The sequence below is a fragment of the Parasteatoda tepidariorum genome, chromosome 1 (genome assembly GCF_043381705.1).
Source record: "Parasteatoda tepidariorum isolate YZ-2023 chromosome 1, CAS_Ptep_4.0, whole genome shotgun sequence".
NCBI classification, from domain to species: Eukaryota; Metazoa; Arthropoda; class Arachnida; order Araneae; family Theridiidae; genus Parasteatoda; species Parasteatoda tepidariorum.
In genome coordinates this window covers 52,783,001-52,803,575 of record NC_092204.1, presented here as the reverse complement: position 1 = coordinate 52,803,575, position 20,575 = coordinate 52,783,001, and the positions used below count along the sequence as shown (strand labels likewise).

Here is a 20,575-nt window from a genome sequence, read left to right as displayed (position 1 = left end):
TTTTGTGATTGTAACATTCAGTTTAAATAGGGTTTTCCAAAATAATTAAAAATTAATACAAAATCAGTTTAGATTTTAAATATTTAAAATACTATGCGTATTAAATTTTTAATAATTTAGTTGTAATAATAATACTATTTTTTAATAAATTATTTTTAAAACTAATTATACTGCTATAAAGAACTATTTCTCATATATAGGTTATGGTTGCAATTTTTTGAGTAAGTAAAAAAAAAAGAAGCTAAATATCAAATTATAACGAAGCATTTTTTAAAGTTACATAACTATATATTTTCCCATTGCATTTTGTATTGCCCCCCTTTTTTAGAGGTAGCACCAACATTGTTAACAGCATCTCAATTATGTACTAATTTTCTTACAAGTTAATATATTTAATTTTTAAATATTTCATTATTATAAAATTGTGACAATGGAATATTTTTTAACAATTTCACGAATTGGACATACCTCATCAAATCCTTAGATTCTGCAGATGATTCTTGCAGGAGTTTATGTACTCTTTCTTTTTTCACTCCTTTGGCAGCTAACATTCTGTAAACAGACAAAAAAAATTACCTTTTTGTTCTATATTTGTAAAATATATTTAAACGAAAACTAAAGACAATAAAATTTTTTAAATAAACAAAAGGCTAATTATTTTAATAAAACATTTAAAAAATTGCTTAATAAATTCATTAAAATTTATATACTTAAATGCAGATTATATATACATAGAAAAAGTATTTTTTGGGGTGTAGGGTGATTTTTCAAGGCAAGTGACAATAGATTTCAAAAGCCACTTATTAAATACTATTCAGTTCACATTTATTTCCATTAAAAACATTGAATAACTGTAAAAGAACAATTAAAAATCAAAGTCCTCTAAAAAATAAAACATGAATCATGCCCTTTTGTAGAAACAACAAATATCCTTAACTATAAAATTTTTTATTTAAAGCCACATATCTAAAGTTAGCACATTTAACACTCTGAATATTAGACTCTTTTTTTTCTGAATTGTAACTTGGTGGCTTTCTTGCAACGAAAAACTGATTTTGTTTCATGAAACTCATTTCAATCTACGAAAAAAGGAGTGCTTTAAGAAATAATTTTTCTAATCAACAGGGTGCATAGCCAAATCTGTCAACAAAAAATAAGCACCTTTAAAGTACTTTTTAATCACTCAAAAAATATTTTTAAGCACTATATACATTAATAAAATGCAAAATAGTTCTTAAAGACTTTACATAATCATTATAAAATAACTAGTTTCAGACAAAGAATTCTTTGCTCGATTATATTAGCCACAATAAAAAGATTGAGATTTTTGATTCAATATCAGAGGGTGGAAAATGAAGTTTGAAATGGAGAATATCTTGCAAAATGCAGCAGAGTTGCACATGAGAGTGCAAGAATCTCATCGAGTCCAGTTCAGTAGACGCACATGCTGACTCCCAAGTATTTCATCAAACATGTAACATGATAGGGGTACTATCATATGTTGTTGGCCGACGGTACGCCGATATGGATTGTGGTTGAATGATTTGTGAAAACGTTGAATAGAACTAAGTGAAAACCATGCTTCTGCTTAATACGCGGCGAAAATCGACACGGCAAAGGAAAAAATTTTATTTTCGAAGTTGAAAAATTAAGCACTTTTTAAAAACACCCCATGAGAAAAGCACCTTTAAGGGCTTTTAAAAAACGATCATCAAAAATAAGCACCTTTAAGCACTTTCTCAAAACGCTAGGCACCATGATCAATCTTGCCCAGAGTCATAGCATAATTAAAACTCTCAGATTAAAAAAATAAAATGGACCAAGGAATTATTTCACTCACGCTTGCAAATCTTGTCTTTGTTTATATAGTCTCATGATTTCTGGCCTCAGGGTGTTCATCTCTCTATCTAGAGATCTTTGGAATGCAGACTGGTGCAAGAATTCCATGTCCAACTGCCTTTTACTCTCTTCTAGGGTGTGCTTCCTTGCTTTCAATAATTCATAATTCTCATTCAGTCTAAAAAATACAATTAAATTATAAAATCTTGAAAATAAAAGTAATAAAAGCTTGAAAGTCATATTGTTTCATATGAAATATAAAACTTAATTGAAGGCACTGGAACTAATAACATATGCTACTTTATGATAGATGTCATTTCATAGTGTACACTGCATACAATAAAATTGCAATTTAAGATAAGTATAATTAAAAAATAGAAAATTCCACGTTAACTACTTAATATTGTCTTAAGAAGATTATTTATTAGGGAAGAAATTCTTCACAAAAAATTATCCTGAACGTACATAAGTAATTTAAATTTTACTGTATAGAAAGAACAAGTTCATGCACAAAAAAAAAAAAAAAAATTCAAAATACTTCTTAACATTTGAATTTTCTTTAGATTTACATAAATTCACAATTCTCTAAACATTAAAGAACCAATGGAGGTGAAACAGAATTGGCCATGAAAAGTTTCTTGCACAGTAAAACATTACAGGAACATACGGACCAAGAGTCTAAATAAATTTAAAATCTGTAAATGAATTGGAGGTTTATTTGAATCTGTTTAACTAATTAAAGGGAAGACATTTTTTGTTAGATAGTTCCCTTTCTGTTAGCTTCAATGAAAGTATTTTCAAGCCGTTCATTAAAATATTCTTTTTTAATTCAGGTTATGTTCATAACAACAGACTTTAAAATAGGTTCTTAAACATTAAACTAAAGTTATAATTCATTTTCTTAAAAAAAGATCTTGTTAAATAAAGGATCTTAAAAAACCAGTTCAAATCTACATTATTTTCTAAATAGCTTTTTTCCCCATATTTGTAAAATTAATAATAATTAGGTAAAGTCTATATTATAATAATCATAACATTTACACCTTTAATATCATATACTAAATAATATTCTTAACTATAAAACAATATGCAAAGCAGTTCGACTTAGTTTGAATTAAACTTTTAAATACATTAAGTGTAACTTACAGTTGACGTTCACAAGGAGTTGTATTTTTTGTATTTTCAATATTTTTTTCTAACATATTGATCTGTTCTTCGAATACTTCTAGTGTAGACTTAAATGCTTCTTGTGCTTGTTTCTTTAACGATACTTCTTGGGAAATTTTGCCATGATCTTCATAAAATTGATCAAATTGTTTAATCTTTTGTTGGTATTCTCGATTGATTTTCATTAATTTTTCTCCTACATTTTCTACATCAATTGATTCATCTTCATCTAGCCCAGTCTATGGAATAAAAAGAGATAAATAATCAAAATAAAAAAACTAGACTAAAATAACATGTTATAGTGAAAACTTTAAATGAAATAATTACACTTCAGTAAAAATAATCTTTTTTTTACCAAGATGCCAGGATAATTTTAACAGTTTACTTCATAAGTTATAATCATACCTTGTCCTCGAACCATTGTTCATCATAATCATTGAATTTGATAAGTTTTATTTTTAATGACTTATAAAGAACTATTAAAAGCAATAACAGATTTTTTAAATATATTTTTGATGATATTTGCATTTGCAGTATGAAGGAGATATTAGCAACGAATTTTTTTGGTTTAAAGCATAACTACTTTTTTCATTTATTAATTGGAAAGAAAACAATATAATTAATGTAACCTAGGACTTTTGTTTAATGACACATATTCACTCATTTCAAATGATGCAGTAAGCAAGGAGGGGTATTGCTTACATCGCAAGTGGAGAGCTGGAATCAGGTTTTTGATTATGTAGCCCATAAAACAGCAAGCATTTATAGGTATAAAGGTGCCACATTATAACTGCCAAGGCTAAAGTTCTCTCCCGGGGGTAAATGCCAAGAAAAGAGGTACCATTTTAGATGCTGTCTACATCCTCTGATCAAGATTAAATTTACATAACATTCTTATCATGGCTGTTTTAAAAGATTATGTTCTGAAAAATGAGGCAAGGTGCATTGTTATTGTTTCATAATATGAAAGCAATGAAATATTTCTGAAATGAAATAATCCATCTAGTTGAAATTCTGGAAATTTGTAATCCATGTAAAAATGCTCCTTTGGGAAAATATTCAGCTTATTAAAATAGTACTTTAAGCTCTTCATACCATTAAAACTTTTTTAACTATGAAAAAGATAAAAATCAATTTGAAATCAAAGATTTTTTTTCTTAAATCCAGATAAGGTAAAATGTTTTACAGGCATTATAAAATCTATTTTTACCTTAAAATCATGATTCATTACCTTTAAATATATTGATGGCATTAAAGAAGTATAAAAGAATAACACAGAATATTTATAAAACAAAAGCTATTTCTTACTGGATGAAACCTTGACACAGGATGGAGTAACTTAACATCTAAAGTGCGGTTGTATTGTGCCAGAGAAACATTGTGATAGTAATTTATTAATTCTACTACGGAATTGAACATCAGAGGTTCTGTGAAGCCATATTTTCCATTTCTGTGACAAATTTTAATTAATTTGTTGCTTCCTCCTTTCCTGTAGAAATAAATTGGAAGTGGAAGATAAGAATAATAAATTTATAACCACAGATTTCAATTTATACATAAAAAAAAATTATTAATTATTTGTTAGGACCAGACAAAAAAACTAAAACATAACTAAATTGAAAAAAAAAAAGACAATATGTTTCGTAATCTAAAAAAGTTATTCTAAATTTGGCTTTATTAAATGAAATATAGATTTATATATAGAATTATAAAGTTATATTTTTTATAAATCTATATATAATTCTGTATATACCTATTCATTTAATTAAGCCAATTATACAGAATTACAAAGTTATATATAAAATCAAGTCACAACAATTGATAATATATAAATCTTTCACAATTGGTGAAGCTTTTTGGAAGAACAAGACTTTTTTTATGGAGCTTGCTAGGTAATCTCATACTCAAACTTTTTTCATATACAAAACTACATCTAAAAACTCAAAAATGTAAGGATTTTAATAAAATACATACTTATTTATTCAAAATATCTTTCTAAATTTTATACATATGAGTATTTTGTTAATAGCTTCCTTACAATAAAGGTAGTTCCAGAATTAGTCATAATTTCATCAGCAGATTTTGAAAGAAAAAATTGATAAATAATCATTAAATTTCATTTTTAAAGTTTTTTTCTTCTTTTATTCATGATTAAAAAATCTACAATGGAAAAAAAAATAATAAATAAAATAAAGAAAAATAATATAATAAAAAAATAGAAAGGCAATGTAAAAATAGAAAGGTAAAGAAAAATAGGCAATGATTTTTTAAGGTAATTTTATAAACATGAAAATATAAAGAATGATTAAAGACAAATTCATTGCACTTTAATTATTGCCATATTAATTATGTACATTAACAAATTAATTATTGTAATAATCTAAATAATTATTGCTTTATATTTGTAATAATTAAGAATAGAAGAACTGATTGAACTATGAAACACTTTATAACACCATTAAAAATAATACAAATTAAAATGCTTGATACTAACCTTAAAGTTAATGTATATTCTCCTGAACCTTTATTTGAAGCATCTCTAACTAGGAATGTGCCATCAGGAGTATCCTTTAATTTTTCATTAACTTCTTCACTAAAAATGCACAAAATACACTAAGTCAAATAAATAAATAATGAATTGATATATGCAAAATCAATTCAGTATTAATTTAAGTTACACTTTCACCTTTAATTCTACCACTTAAAGCAAAACTGATATTAGAGTTTTTTACTTTCCTACACTTATAACTTTTCTGGATTAAGAGATTTAATTCAAAACATAAATTTAGGTTAGATGATTAAAACACAAAATCTTGAAATAAATATTTCAAACAAAAGAAGGTATTTAAATTTGATAAAAATTTTTATATATCCGTGAAATATAATAAAATAACTAATGATCAAAAAAACTACACACAGCACTAATGTATAATGAAGTAGAAAGATAAATAGTAATTTACAGAGTATTGAACAAGTGGCAAGATGATTAAAAGAATATATCTTGACAAAAATATTTTGAATAAAAAATAATCATTAAAAGTTCTTTTTATTATAAAGTTCACATTTTCAAAATTGAATTAAAAAGTAAATAAATAAATAGCATTTAAAGCATTATAAAGGTAATATTAAAAAGGAATATATAACCTTTTGCATTTTTTCTTGTCTACACATCTTAGAATATGAATGTTTATTGCAAACATTTATCTCAAAGACACACCTAATTGAAATACTTTTAATTGCATAGGGTTTTGAAGAATGCTATCACTATTTCATACCTGTAACTTTTGCACTCTTCACAAAAAGAGTTTCCTTAGAGGTAGTGAAATAACTATTTAGGCAAATACTTAATTCACCTATCATTTAAAACACATTAAGGTAACTAACTGAACCTTTTTAAGTATGTCTCAAATATTGAAATGTAGTGGTAGTTAAAAGTATATTAAATCAAATTTTTTAAAACAGGAATCAAGCATGTATGCAAATATTTTGCTATCACATTAAATACAAAAATAAAACCTTACAGAAACTTTCGAAAAGTTGGCACAATTACAATTTGATTTGAATAACCAAAACTAGCAACTTTTTCCAAGAATGACTCTTACCGAGTAATATCACCCCAGTACCACTCAGCTTCATTAAGGCTCATTGGACCCTCTGGTCGTTGAGGAATGCTATTATTGGAAGAGATGCTGACAGAACCACTATGCGGCAGAATGGTATCAGGGAAAGGCTGAGTAAGTTTTGAGGCACGTCGAGGTGGGAGAGCTGAAATGAAAATTGGATAAATAAATACATAAACCTTTCTTAGATTAACTTAAAAACACTTGTTTTTAAAGATTCACCTTTTTTGTTTTAATGTGTTTATAATCATTGTTAAGTATCATATTACTGTTTTTTCTTTATGCAATTTTTTATAATATTTTTTTTTAACGGCTCCAATCTTATGTATTTGCCATTTATGGAGACGAATAATGCAGAATCAATTGCTTTTGCAATTGATTCTGCCAATTTTTAAAGAACATTTAAAAATATATAATTAGCATCGACGTTTAAGAAATATTATAGATTAGGAAGGACTACAATTAGCTTCATTATGCTTGTTAAAACTATTGTATTATTTCATTCTAAATAACTAAATTAAAATCAGTGTCACCCAAAGCTTATCATTGAACTCATAACTTTAAAAATGTGTGTATTTTTATATTTCGTTGTCAACAAATAACACATTAGAAATACTTTAAAATGTTTACTAAAAGCGATAAAAATTTAACATTTGTTATCTTAATATATGTTTAAGAGTTGTATTTACAAAAATGATTAAGTTAGTACATAGTATAGAGTTTACACAATAGGAAAACTATTTATTTCTAAAGCAACTGAAATTTTTTTCGGAAAAATTAGCATATTCTGAATTTAGGTTTATTTCAAAACATTAGGAAAATATATAACATTTGCATCCCACTCTTGCCATTTTTAAAAAAAACCACTTTGAAGAAAATTCAGAATACTTTTATTCAAATGGTTGAAAATAGCTAACAAACAAAATTAATTAAGTTAAACATAACTAAATTTAATATTTCATTAGGGTTCTAAACAAGGCCATTGTACTTCAATAATAAATAAGTAATGCATTAAAAAATAGATTGACAGTAAAAAACTATATTAAAAATACAATAGTTTGAGTAATTTATGACAAAATATGTAAAAAAATACCTGGAGCAGAGTCAAAAACAGGCATGTGTTCACCCCATTTTCCTTTCAACAGCAGTAATTCAACTATTCTAATGTGCGCTTCTGTGTTATAGACAATTTGGCTATAAATAAAGAAAATAGATATCAAATAGGTTACTATAACTGAATAAAATTTATTCAGGTCTGTAACTATAATTATCAAACAAATGTTTAGTTATTTAAACTTGTATTAATTGATGACTTGAGACTCCAATTTTAACTTTTTTTTTTTGTGTAAAGTTTGCACAAATATTTTTCATTACTATAACTTAACATAGTTTCTATACATATATATATATGTCATTTATACAGACGTTTTAAAGCTTTTTTTTATCCATAAAACTTAACTGCAAAATTTAATAAATCCATATTTAAATATATAAGTATAATTACTAAATCAATTAAAATAAGTATCCAATTTAAGTAATATTTGGTTTGAATTTAACTTGAAAAGTATAAACCACATTTTAGTTATTTCCTTCAGTTCAACAAGGAAATTAAATTATATTTCCTTTCCTTTCAATAAAAAAAAAACTAAATAACAGCTCAATTTCACTTACACTATTTTTTCCCAAGGTGGACGAAGAAGGATATGACAAAGTACTTGAATTAAAATAGTCGGTGGCTCTTTGATTCCCCTTGAATATTGCAAGCGGCAAACACGACAGAAATGACTCATTAAAGTTTGAAGTACAGACTTATGATGAATTGGCAATTGATGAACCAACTGTTCTAATGCTTGCACACATAAATCACTATTTTGGATCTCTGGAAAGAATTTATAAATTTGAATCAGTGTTTAAAACACAAGTAATAATTTTTGAAAAAGTGTTTACATCAATTACAAAAACTACATAAATTAGTTACAAACATAATTGTAAATAAATTGGAAGACTGTATTAGTCATCCATGCTTATTATTCAAGAATAATTGCTAATAACTTTATATACATAAGAAAATAAAAATTAGTAATATCATTGTCTAATTGGTTAAGGAGAAAATTTTATTTTTAAGTAAAATATGAGTTTGTATGCTAGAAATTTTTTTTTATAAATTTAAAAAAACCCAATTCTCTTTAATCTTTTTCAATGAGAGATACAACTTCATGTTTCGATTCATTTAACCAAATTCTGAATATTATGCAGAATAAAAGAACATGTTTTGCTAGTTTCTTTAATATCTAGAACAAAGGACATCCACTCTAGTCTTAATGAAGTATATATTGAAATTATTATGTTTTTATTTTTACTATCTTTAAAGCTTAAAAAATGTCCGACAAATGTTATAGAATAATTGAAAAATAAATAAATAAATGAATTAAAAAAAACCTATCAAATAATCAATAAAATAACATTTTAATGAATTTTTATAAACAGTTAAAGCTGAAAATTGTAGCATATTACAATTTGAATTTAATCATTATATTCAAAATTTATTATCCTTATACCACTTTCAAATGCAGGAATTCAGAAGAAAACATAACAATACAAAAACTTACTAATGAATAGTAAAGTATACGATAATCAAAGTTAATTCTGAAATTACTTTATAAATTTTCTAAAAATAACAGAGGGATATATTCAAATCAATTTTAAAGTTAAGCAATAAAAAACAGAGACCTAAAGAAGCAAATTTATTTAAAAAATAATACATACTTGCTGTTTCAATAAATTTTTCATATAATTGAACTGGAAAAACTGGATTAGGTAATTCTCTCAAATATTTCTTTAAGGCACTTGCTATGCAATGCAACTCATAACCTGCTAAGTTTGTGCGATCTACATCTTCACTTAACCTTTGACGTAGTTCTGCCACAACATCACTAGGAGCAGATGTTCGGTACACTCTATATAAATCAATATCTAAAATAAAACAAACATATTAGCATCAATCTCTGAATAATTCAGTTTAGTGATGACAATATACAATTACAATCATGAAGAACAAAACTTTTTATTTGCAATATACATATTTTTTATTTATTTAATTTAAGATGATATGCTAGTTGCAACTAACAGAAATAAAATTTCACCTTAAATTTCGAGACAACTTAAAATTAATTGAATAGGAAAACTTTTTAAAAAAAAAACAATAACAGATTAAAAAATTATTTATGCAAAACGGCCCCTTCTAATCATGTGATCAATAATACTGTATTCACAAATTGATGGTATCTAGTAATATAATAAAATTTCAAATACATTGCATCCTTGAAAATAAAGGCTAATCATGGCTCAAAGTTAAGCATATTTCTCTTAAAAAAGTCTTTTTATTTGTTTTATTTTACTTTTTGGTAGCACTATATCATTAGCATTTCAAAAATAAAACATCAAAAGGAATGGCATCAGCTTGCTATTCAGAGTTGTGAAGAACAGCAGTGCTTTTGACATGAGAATTTATTTCAATAACTCAAATGTTCAATGTCTACAATATTTGAACAGTCAAGTAAGTGTCATAAATCTGAAAACAATTTTTCATTTAAATTTATTTCAAAAGAAAGTTTTATAATTTTCAATATTTTTTTTCTTTTTGAAAGAAAATTATAAACTTGGTCCTCATTATTATTTTGATAGAGTATTAGTTCTTCATTGAATTCAAAATGATTTCACTTTAACTCTTTCATTCCGGTAGTGTCTGGGATTTCAATCTCCCCTGTTACGGCAGTTTTCCGAAGGAAGGTTTTTCACTTGAACTCGACCACAGTTCCCACCCAGTCAGATATAGTAAAGGGGGTGTAAACGATTCCCCTTTCTCTTCATTCAAACTCAGCAGACTAGTGGAAAAAGAATGCACACAGCAACAAATTGTTGGATAATTTAAAAACACCCCATTTACCAAAACGTTAGTTCAGCCCTTTTTTGGCGACGAATATCTAGACCTTGGAAAAGTTTCTTTCCTTCTTGTTTTCTGTCCTCTTTTTAGATCTTTTAAAATGTTTTTTTTTTACTCAATTTTTTTTACAAAATCATCAAATGTAAAAAGTTAAGATTAAGATAAATCACTCTTTAATAAATTTTTTATTAAATTGCCTAATTATAATATATTTCGTGAATAATTAATTTAGCTTGAAGTAATATGTATACCATAACTCACAAATTTCTCTTCTTTTCCACTTCGGACATCGAATCTCGAGACTTGTTTACTCAAACTTTTTTTTTGATTCAAAAATAATTTTAATAACCTACTATTTTTTATTAAATAGAGATTTTAATCAAATAGTTTTTAATAGTATGCATAAAATTTCTCAGAATATTGATTAAGATTAATTATAAGATTATTTATAAAATTTTGCTCAATCTTAAAGATTAAAGTTTAAAATTTTGCAGAATCTGAAAGATTAAGCTATCTTATTTTTATAAATGACAATACCCAGGGCTCGAATGATCAGTTAAGTAGTGCTTGAAAAATACTTTTTCGAAGAATGTTCCATTTCCGAGATTTTATTATTCAACTGTTTGACGCAGATAGGACACCGGTGTCCCTTATATATTTTTTTTCTCTGGCGCTCTAATTAACAGATAAAACATATTTTGATATTTTTTAAATGTAATAAACTCTTTGATAGTTTCTAAAAAACTGTGTTAGATTATCGAAATTATATTTTTACTAAAATTAATAAAGAAATTTGAACAAAACTTTTATTTTCATTCAGATAAAAAATTTATTCGAAATTGATTTTGAAAATTAAAGAAAACTGTTTCTCTTAGATCAAAATAACTGTGTCTGAAAATAAAGGCAAACTTAATATATATATATATATATATATATATATACTACTATTTGCGAATTTAAACACTGTTTTTAATGACATTTTCTATAGGTTAGAGAAGTAAGCTTACGTTGTAAATTCCTTACGTAAACCTGAAGCCATTCACTGATAATAAAACAATGTTTCGTAAATATTAGTTAGAAAATTTTGTGCAATAAAAATATATTGCAAATTATTTACAGCTTTTGATTTTTTTTTTTTTTTTTTAGTAAGAAAAATAGTTTTTTCTTTTTTTTCTTCTTAATATGTGCCTGAAATTTTATGTCAGACGCTTATTAATTGCAATTTAAATCCCTTAAAATCTTAATTACTGCATAACTTAATTCCATTCATATTTTTTAAGGTAAACTTATTTGAAATAATTGGTTTGAAGTTTGCTTAAAAATAAAATTTAAAATCTGAGTAAATGGATTTTTTTTTAAAAAGTAAGGAAAAAAAAAGACTTTTAAGATGAGATATTGGCGATGCTGAACCTGATAAGCCTTCTTTTATTTCTAGCTCATCAGCAACCCTAGATTCCAGGTGACATTTTTTACTTTTATCATCCTTTTTTAAAAGAAAAAAAAAAAAACGTCTTTTCCTTTTTTATTACAAAAAGGGAGAAGGGAGAAATGTCCAATGCCCTTGCTTACCGTTTTTTCGAACCTTTTTCCACTGTATATGGCACACACCTCTTCCCTTTACTTGTTAGGAAAAATAATCTTTTTTTTTTCCATCTTTTTACTTTTTTACATATTATGCATTTTTTAATCTTTTCGTAGCAGATGGGGTCTTATAACGGCCTGTNAAAAAAAAAAAAAAAAAAAAAAAAAAAAAAAAAAAAAAAAAAAAAAAAAAAAAAAAAACAACAACAACACACATTAACATTTTTTTTAATGTTTGCACATCGAAAAATTTGCGCAAAATGACCCCTTCAAATCATGTGATCAACAATACTGTATTCACAAATTGATGGTATCAAGTAATACAATAAAATTTAAAATACATCGCATCCTTGAAAATAAAGGCTGATGATGGCTCAAATTAAGCAGATTTTTCTTAAAAAAGTCTTTTTGTTTGATTTTTTTGGTAGCATGATATCATTAACATTTCAAAAATAAAACATCAGAAGAAAAGGCATCTGCTTGCTATTCAAAGTTGCGAAGAACTGCAGTGATTTTTGCAAGAGAATTTATTTTCCTTTTTTTTAATAAATCAAATGGTCCATGCCTACAATATTTGTATAGTCTTTAAAGTTAGTGTCATAAATCTGAAAACACTTTTTCATATAAATTTATTTCAAAAGAAAGTTTTATAATTTTCAATTTCTTTTTCTTTTTGAAAGAAAATTATAAACTTGGTCCTCATTATTATTTTGATACAGTATTAGTTTTTCATTGAATTCAAAATGATTTCACATTAAATATGTTTTCTAGTTTGCCAGTCAAAAATGAATTTTAACACCATTTATCAACTTAGTGACAATCACAGTGTAAATCAATATATGCACGATTTTTAATGATAATTGCTAGCAAGTCTAAACAGAAGAAAGAAATTAGTTTTACGGATTTATTGAATTTATTTCAAGAGTACTGATTTTTTTGCTAAGTTTCAATAATATTTTTTAACAGATTACAAATGTAGTAATAGACTTACTGCTCAATGCTGATCCTCGTGTTTCAATTTCACGTATGCATCTAATGACTAGAGAAGGTGCACTTTGAACAGATGGTAGGAATTGGCTACTTAAATCTTTTCCAAAAATAGCTGAAATAGAAATTTATATTAAGGAAACATTATTAAAGGAAGCAAGTATAAGAGGGATGAAATAAAAAAAAGAACGAAATCTGATAAAAGAAAAAAAAATCTTATAAAATATTCAATTAAAAATCAATGTTGTAAAAACTTCTATAAAGAAAAAGGTTTTTCATAATTACGAAGCTAATTTTTCATAATAAATGAGATATATCTTAAACAATAATTTTAAAATGCATTTATAGTAGTGTATTAAGTAAGTAACTCCAAAAGTATCCTCGTGCCTCTCTAGGGAATCACTATGTCCCACTCAATGTTAATGAATACTACTTTGTTATACATTTATTTATAACACTTATGAGAATTTTATTTATTTATATCACTTATTTATGATAAGTTTTTATTTCACTTAGGAAAAGGAGCCCTTAAAAAATCTTAAATAAAAATAATTTTGTGACAAAAAAGATTCAGAAGTAGTTCAATCAGTTGTATTTCTCTATATACAAGAATTAAATATTTTTTTTTCATAATTATAATATTAGGTTTAATATATTTAGTTTCATAAAGATTTGCAATAAGAATTTTAAAAAGCGTTGAGGAAATTCCTTTGAATTTAATTTTCAAACAAAAAGAAAATATAAACTAAATCTATTTGAGTTAGAGTCCACTGGATATAGCATGAGGAGACAAAATAAATATAACATTAGATACTTCTAAGTTTAATGTTTAAAAAACTTTTGGTGCAGTAAAATGTAAGGCGAAAAAAACCAACAGACTACAAAAAACTAAATTCTATGAATATTTTAAAAGCTTATATTGAAGAAGAAAAATTACAAAAAAACAATGAGAAGTAATAAACATACATACCTGATATTAGATTCCGCCTATTAGCTTTTTCTAAATTGTCAGTATTACATTGAGGTAAACCAGTAGCAGCACATGTACGATGCCAAATGAGACCACATTCTGTTCAAAAAAAGAAAAATTACAGTGAATTTTACAACAAATGATATAACATTATATGAAATATTTTAATACACATTTGAGTCACGAGCAAAGTCTGGTAGCAAAGTCTGGTAAATGCACTCTTGAAGAAGGAAAAATATATCATCATTCAAGTTTTTTCCCCAGCTTTACCAAATGGACGGTCAGTTAAAATTTTCCTTAATATAGCACAACTCAAATTTATTAGAGAAAAGCAGATTAAATGTATTTTGTTATACAGTTTGTTGCCATATTTTTATCATTTCATCAGAAAAACAGTTATAGTAGGTTTTGCCCCTGGTTTCATGAAATATATTTATATTAAATAAATAACTGAAAAATAAAATAACAATAATTTTTTAAACTACTCAAATAAGTCCTGTATAGCAATTTTGTTTACAGTAACGAACAGGTAATCCAACAAATTCACAGGCAAATTTTAAGATTTTTTTCATTAATTTACTAAATAATTGCTTTGTAAAAGTTATTTTTGCATTTTAAAATTAGTACAAAAATATTACAATGCCTCATGTTATTGAATTGAATATGGAAGATTAAAAAAAGCAGACTTTAATGCTATCTATAAAATAACTTTAAGGCACTTAGCATACATTTTGATTTCCATACTCGTACATATAAATTAAGGGGAAATTTGTCAAAAAGAAACGATAAGATTGAACTACAGTAACAATCTATGCAATACTAAAACACACATAATTAAAATGTATATAAGATGTTGCTATGACTGCCTTTAATATTCACATTTCTTAAGAACTATTGTTAAAAGTGAAATCAAAATAATTTATATATCTAGGGTTGCAAATGACTATTTAAGCAAGAAAGAAACAAAATTTTATTGAAATCTGCTAAAACACTAGTGAAGAAGGCAGATGAAAGAACATCAAAACCAGTTGGATTGCCTGACGACAGAACTTGAAGGCGTTTATTTCCAAATAGTCATCTTTCTACTTCTTGTTGATTTCTTCACCATTCAAACTGGTTTTAATGTTTTTAGTTCTGTCTTCTCAGTAGTTATTTGTTAGATTTTAATAGCATTTTTCTTCATACACTTAAATATTAAGTTGCGATCTCTAATGTGTAAGCTTTTTGAATTTCATGTCTGACAAGAAATTTAAAAATATACATGAAGGGCAGTTATAAGGCAACATTCTGTTCCATGAGTAATGACTGGAAGATATAACTACAGTGGAGCATCGTTTATACGACGATCACTTATACGACGTTTTAGTGTGGTCCCAAATCATTCCTATTCATTTTAATGTAAAAATATATCCTTTATACGACGCACAGAATCGGTTATACGTCGGTTTTTAGATTTTGTTCACATTTATTTAATTTTTTCTTGTGTATTTTAAAAAAAGGGCGGCATTTGCCAACATGAATGATACAGAAAAGGGTGCCAACAAGAATGCTTGGATGACGACCGTAATTTTTACTAGATGACTNCGTTTATTTCCAAATAGTCATCTTTCTATTTCTTGTTGATTACTTCACCACTCAAACTGGTTTTAATGTTTATAGTTCCGTCTTGTCAGTAGTCATTTGTTAGATTTTAATAGCATTTTTCTTCCTACACTTAAATATTAAGTTGCAATTTCTAATGTGTAAGCTTTTTTAATTTCACGTCTGACAAGAAATTAAAAAATATACATGAAGGGCAGTTATAAGGGAACATTCTGTTCCATGAGTAATGACTGGAAGATATAACTTTTTATCATGATTCAAAATACTTTGGTTTAAAAAATTTAAATAATAAGTACATGAAAATCGAAGTAAAATATTTGTGAATTTTTTTTCAGTGATAAAACATTTTGCATATCAAATCTATCACAGTTTTAATATAAATATCACTTGCCTTGACACACAACTCCCTGATGAATTAAGCCATGAAGATAGTTATGACACTTGTCACATTGTAAGACACATGAAAAACTTTGTTCTAGTAGTTGATGATTACCAGTTGGAGATGAACCTGCAACAAAACAAATACGATTGATTTTTTAAAAATTAAAATGAAAAAAAATAAGAGACTAATGATACGACTACCATAATTGCGGAATAAAAATTTTAACTTTTAATTATCTAATAACAAAAAAGAAAAACATTTACTACTTTTACGTCCTTTTCAATCAATGATAAACCCAATATTTGTTTTGATCAACATAGATTTTAACTTAGCTTACAAAGTTACCAGTTTACCTAAGTTACCTTTATGAGTCAGATTCATGTTCCCCTTCAGTTTATATAAACTCCAACATAAAGGACATATTTGAAACACACTTCTCAAATGTGATTTATAAGTCCATTCCTTATATATGAAATTAAATAAATAAAAAGCCACTAAAATTGACTTTGAAAATAAAGTGTTTGAAAACATATTTTATTTACTATAGGTATTTATGAACACCCTCAGTGTCAACTGTGTGGTTCTGGAGCACCAATGAATAGAGAGCACCTCCATTGCTGTAGGAGGCTCCACGGACTTGAATCGGAGAACGCAAGATATTGGCGTGCAAGAGAGCTTTTGGGAAGATGACTTCGGTTTTTGTTATTTTCTATTTTTATTGTTCCTTTGTGTTATTGATTGTATTCCCTGCCATTGGAAATAATAAAAAAAAATTTATTTACTGTTTTGAAATCCTAATTAACTGAATAATATTCATTTTACATTAAAGTTGCTTTCATTATCAAATAATCATAATGAAACTCTAACATAAAGGATATTTTTGAGACCAACTCCTCACACGTGACTTTTAAGTCTAATCCTTTTATATGAAATTAAGTAAATAAAAAGCTCCTGACTACGAGAAATAAAAAGTGTTATGTAGACACATTTCATTTACAATTTTGAAATCTAAAGTTAAAAAAAAACAACAACACATTTTTAAAATAAGATACTTTTTTAAGGTAAAGATTCTCAAAAAAAAAAAAATAAAATAAAAAATATGTACATTTCAATAATTTTAATCACTTTAGTACATGGCTAAGACAAATAAAGTAAGATAAGCATTTTAACACAACTTAACATAAATGCATAGAGATTTTTAATCAAAATTATTGCTTTTATGAGTTTTCCTGCAGCTTAGAAATGCTTATGCTCAAACATTTGACTTTGTATTTTAAAAAAAAAAAATATTACAACATGGACTCTTAAAAAGCCAATAGTTGCATTTTCAAAATCAATGGTAAAATTAAGAAATCAAAATAAAAACTTTCTTTACTAAAAAACTTTGATAGAAAAGATTTATATGAATATAGATACTGAGATACCGTTTTCCTTACACTTCTTAATAAATTTATGACTGTTAAGTTAGCAAAAAAGAAAAAAGAAGACTAAAACATACCATCTCTAAGAGAGGGACCAGTCTGAGATTTTGTTTCTTGTAGAGATCGCTAAAAACAAAAAGACATTGTCAATAATTAAAAAGAAAAACACATTTTTTAAAGGAAAAAACATAAGCATTTATACAAATATTTAATAAAATGAAACATAAAAGTAATCACTCATTTGTCTAATTATTTACAGTACATTTATATTTTTGACAACAGACTGGGTAGAGCAGTTAAAATAAAATTAAAAAAAGATACATAGATCTTAAAGCAATAAAATAGTAATCTTAAATTACTTTACATACATTATTTGGAAAACATCAAATAACTATAAAAAATCAATATCACAAAACTTACATTTAAATTATTTCTTTGACACAGATAATCAACACATACAAGAATAGCCTTTTGATGGAATTCGTCTTTTACACCCATATTCTGAAATTAAAATAGGCAAAAATTATATACATCCAGTTTAACGAAATTTTTTTTATAACATATATGTATTGAAAAGACATTTTTACCATTAATTTATCCCTGTCTAATGTCATGAGATCACAGCCTTTGATATCTTTGGATTTGAATAGTTCTGCATATCTAAATAAATTAAGGGCAGCCATCCACTCAACAACATTTGAAGATGTCCACAAATTTAAAGGCTAAAAATGAAATAAATATTTTAAATACTATTATTTAATTAAATGTATAAGGTGAGTATCTGTAAAGATAAGATAAATGCTAGATTAATAATTTAAAATTAATCAAATATACATCTCATTAAAATAAATTTGTACACAGTTGTTTTCTTCCACAAACAGCAATCCACTACTCAAGACAGAGACAATTGTCCTGCGGCTTGGTTCAAATTCTAAGCAAAAAGTGCATTTTACAAAATTATTGTATTAAGTGTATTTTACATGATTTACTGTTTGACAAAAATATGCAGAGAATTCTTCCTTAGATATACTTTATTTTACTATTTTTTGCACAATTATGCTTACCAGAACTCCAAAATAATAATTTAAGCCATTAAATATTTATTTTTCAGCAAATATAAACACTAATAAAACAGTTGGAAGTAAATAGTTTAGTATGTTAAATTAAAGTTGGTAAATTGTCGTTTTGAAAAAATCTTTCTCAAATACCTTACAATATGCGAAAATTACACTATTTTTGTATATTAAGGGAAGAAACTGCAATGAATTTCGTACCAGTACTCATAAAATATGTGTCTGGTGTTGACAAGCAGTTCCAGTTTCGAGAATCAATAATAATATAATTAAAGTATCGACTATTTTAGCTAATTCTTATGAGTAAATGTAAATTTTCTTAAAAAATATTTTACTAGAAGTCATAAATATTTATGCCCTACAGTAACACATATTTTCCTGCTAAGCCTTAGCAGAACCATTCAATGATTAATATCAACCCATTGCTAGAATTAATTACTGAATTTAGAAACTGAATTCTATTCTGGTATTAAAATCATAAGATTATTTAATGAGTGAATTACTTAATCTGATGTAACCTGTCAAAACACTTTTTTTCCTGACGCCTGCCATGATAATCATTTCCAACGATTATTTTTACCTTTTTCGTTTTTATTTTAACGGAAACTATATTTCAGCTCATTCATTTTCTGTTTATGCTAAAACCAAATTAAGAACTAGAGTAGATGCCACAACAGACCTTTGAATTCAACTTATATGACCCAATTTTAAGACTAATACGTTGATAAGACGATAAAATGAAAAAATTTCACTCACTTAATATTTTCGAAATATTTAATACTCCTTCGTTAATCAATAAATAGCTCATAAAATTTATTCATCTTGTCTCGGGGTTGCGCCAAAAGAAGGTCGATCATTTAAGGCTCCATAACCGAAAAAATTTGGGAACCGCTAATATAAACTAAATAGTTTTTATTAACGAAAATAAACAAACATTAAAATGACTTATGAAAATATTTAATCTGGATTCCGTTTCTTTAAATAAAACAAGACTACTATAAAAAATAATAAAGCCGACATTATCTTCATATTATATTATAAAAAGAAAGTAGGAAAGCTCGACTACAGTTAAAAACGAAACAAGAAAGGGTTGAGAAGGAATTAAATTTCGAGTAGGAGGAAGAAAGAGAACGGGTGGATGGAAAAAGGAAGCAAAAAAAGTAATACGTGCATTAATCATTTGGACAGATGCAGCACGTGGATGACCTGAATAGCGTGTCGCTCCTACCTCGTGCTCCACGAAGGTAAAGTGCCTAATTCTCTATCCTTAAGCGAGGTAGGAGCGTTCTGGTCAGGCAGCGGTGTAAAAATGTCACGATTTTTTTTTTCTTCTCTTCATCTACACGTCAAATATGATGGAGTTTCCCCAATTGAATTTTGCATATTTTCTTTTTTTCTTCTTAAGTCTCGAAAGGTGATATTATACAGAAAATCGTGATGCATTTTTAAATCAAACAAAAGATATCTAGAGGGACTTACATTTTAAATCGAAATCTGGGTATTCATAAATATCTATTATAGTTTAAATATCTTTTTGAATTATGATAAAATACTTCGGTGTGTTTATAGATAGGATTTGAAATAATATTAAGCCAAAGACTAGGTAGCAGTGTTAGCAAATCTCGTGGTTCATGATTCCTGCATGAATTGAATCTAAAATACTTATTTTAATTATCACCCTCTTAATTTAGCGGGTCCCTACTTTACAGTGCATACTTTTTAATAACGTAATTAATAAAATCAAGGTAGCAAGTAATCAAGTCCATAATCTTAAGTTGTGGATCTTCTGTTAGATTATTTACAACATGGGCTTAGANCTCTTCTAGCTTTTCCACCAAAATTTACGTTAGTGTTATCAGCACAATGGGCAATAATTTTATTGTTTAAATTATTCTTTTTTAAAATAGTACTTATTAAATCAAAAATTATTTGTGAAGTTTCATCAGGCACTGAAACAAAATCTAATATTCTAATTTGAATTCCTGTTTCT

The 20,575-nt window shown here is 26.3% G+C and overlaps 1 protein-coding gene across 3 annotated transcripts in view; it reads right to left on the bottom strand.

Moving 5' to 3' along the window:
* LOC107439742 (phosphatidylinositol 3-kinase regulatory subunit alpha) overlaps positions 1 to 20,575 on the bottom strand; it is a 99,038-nt gene that overhangs the window by 1,939 nt on the left and 76,524 nt on the right. For all 3 annotated transcript variants that reach the window (XM_043044325.2, XM_043044326.2, XM_043044328.2), the window contains exons 6-20: positions 18,100 to 18,234; positions 17,933 to 18,013; positions 17,590 to 17,638; positions 16,101 to 16,217; positions 14,108 to 14,206; positions 13,142 to 13,252; positions 9,393 to 9,599; positions 8,298 to 8,505; positions 7,720 to 7,820; positions 6,609 to 6,771; positions 5,501 to 5,599; positions 4,315 to 4,495; positions 2,986 to 3,245; positions 1,841 to 2,017; positions 469 to 552 (exon numbers count right to left, since the gene is read on the bottom strand). In XM_043044325.2, coding sequence (XP_042900259.1) covers positions 469 to 552; positions 1,841 to 2,017; positions 2,986 to 3,245; positions 4,315 to 4,495; positions 5,501 to 5,599; positions 6,609 to 6,771; positions 7,720 to 7,820; positions 8,298 to 8,505; positions 9,393 to 9,599; positions 13,142 to 13,252; positions 14,108 to 14,206; positions 16,101 to 16,217; positions 17,590 to 17,638; positions 17,933 to 18,013; positions 18,100 to 18,234 — 2,072 coding nt within the window. The remainder of the gene's footprint in view (positions 1 to 468; positions 553 to 1,840; positions 2,018 to 2,985; positions 3,246 to 4,314; positions 4,496 to 5,500; positions 5,600 to 6,608; positions 6,772 to 7,719; positions 7,821 to 8,297; positions 8,506 to 9,392; positions 9,600 to 13,141; positions 13,253 to 14,107; positions 14,207 to 16,100; positions 16,218 to 17,589; positions 17,639 to 17,932; positions 18,014 to 18,099; positions 18,235 to 20,575) is intronic.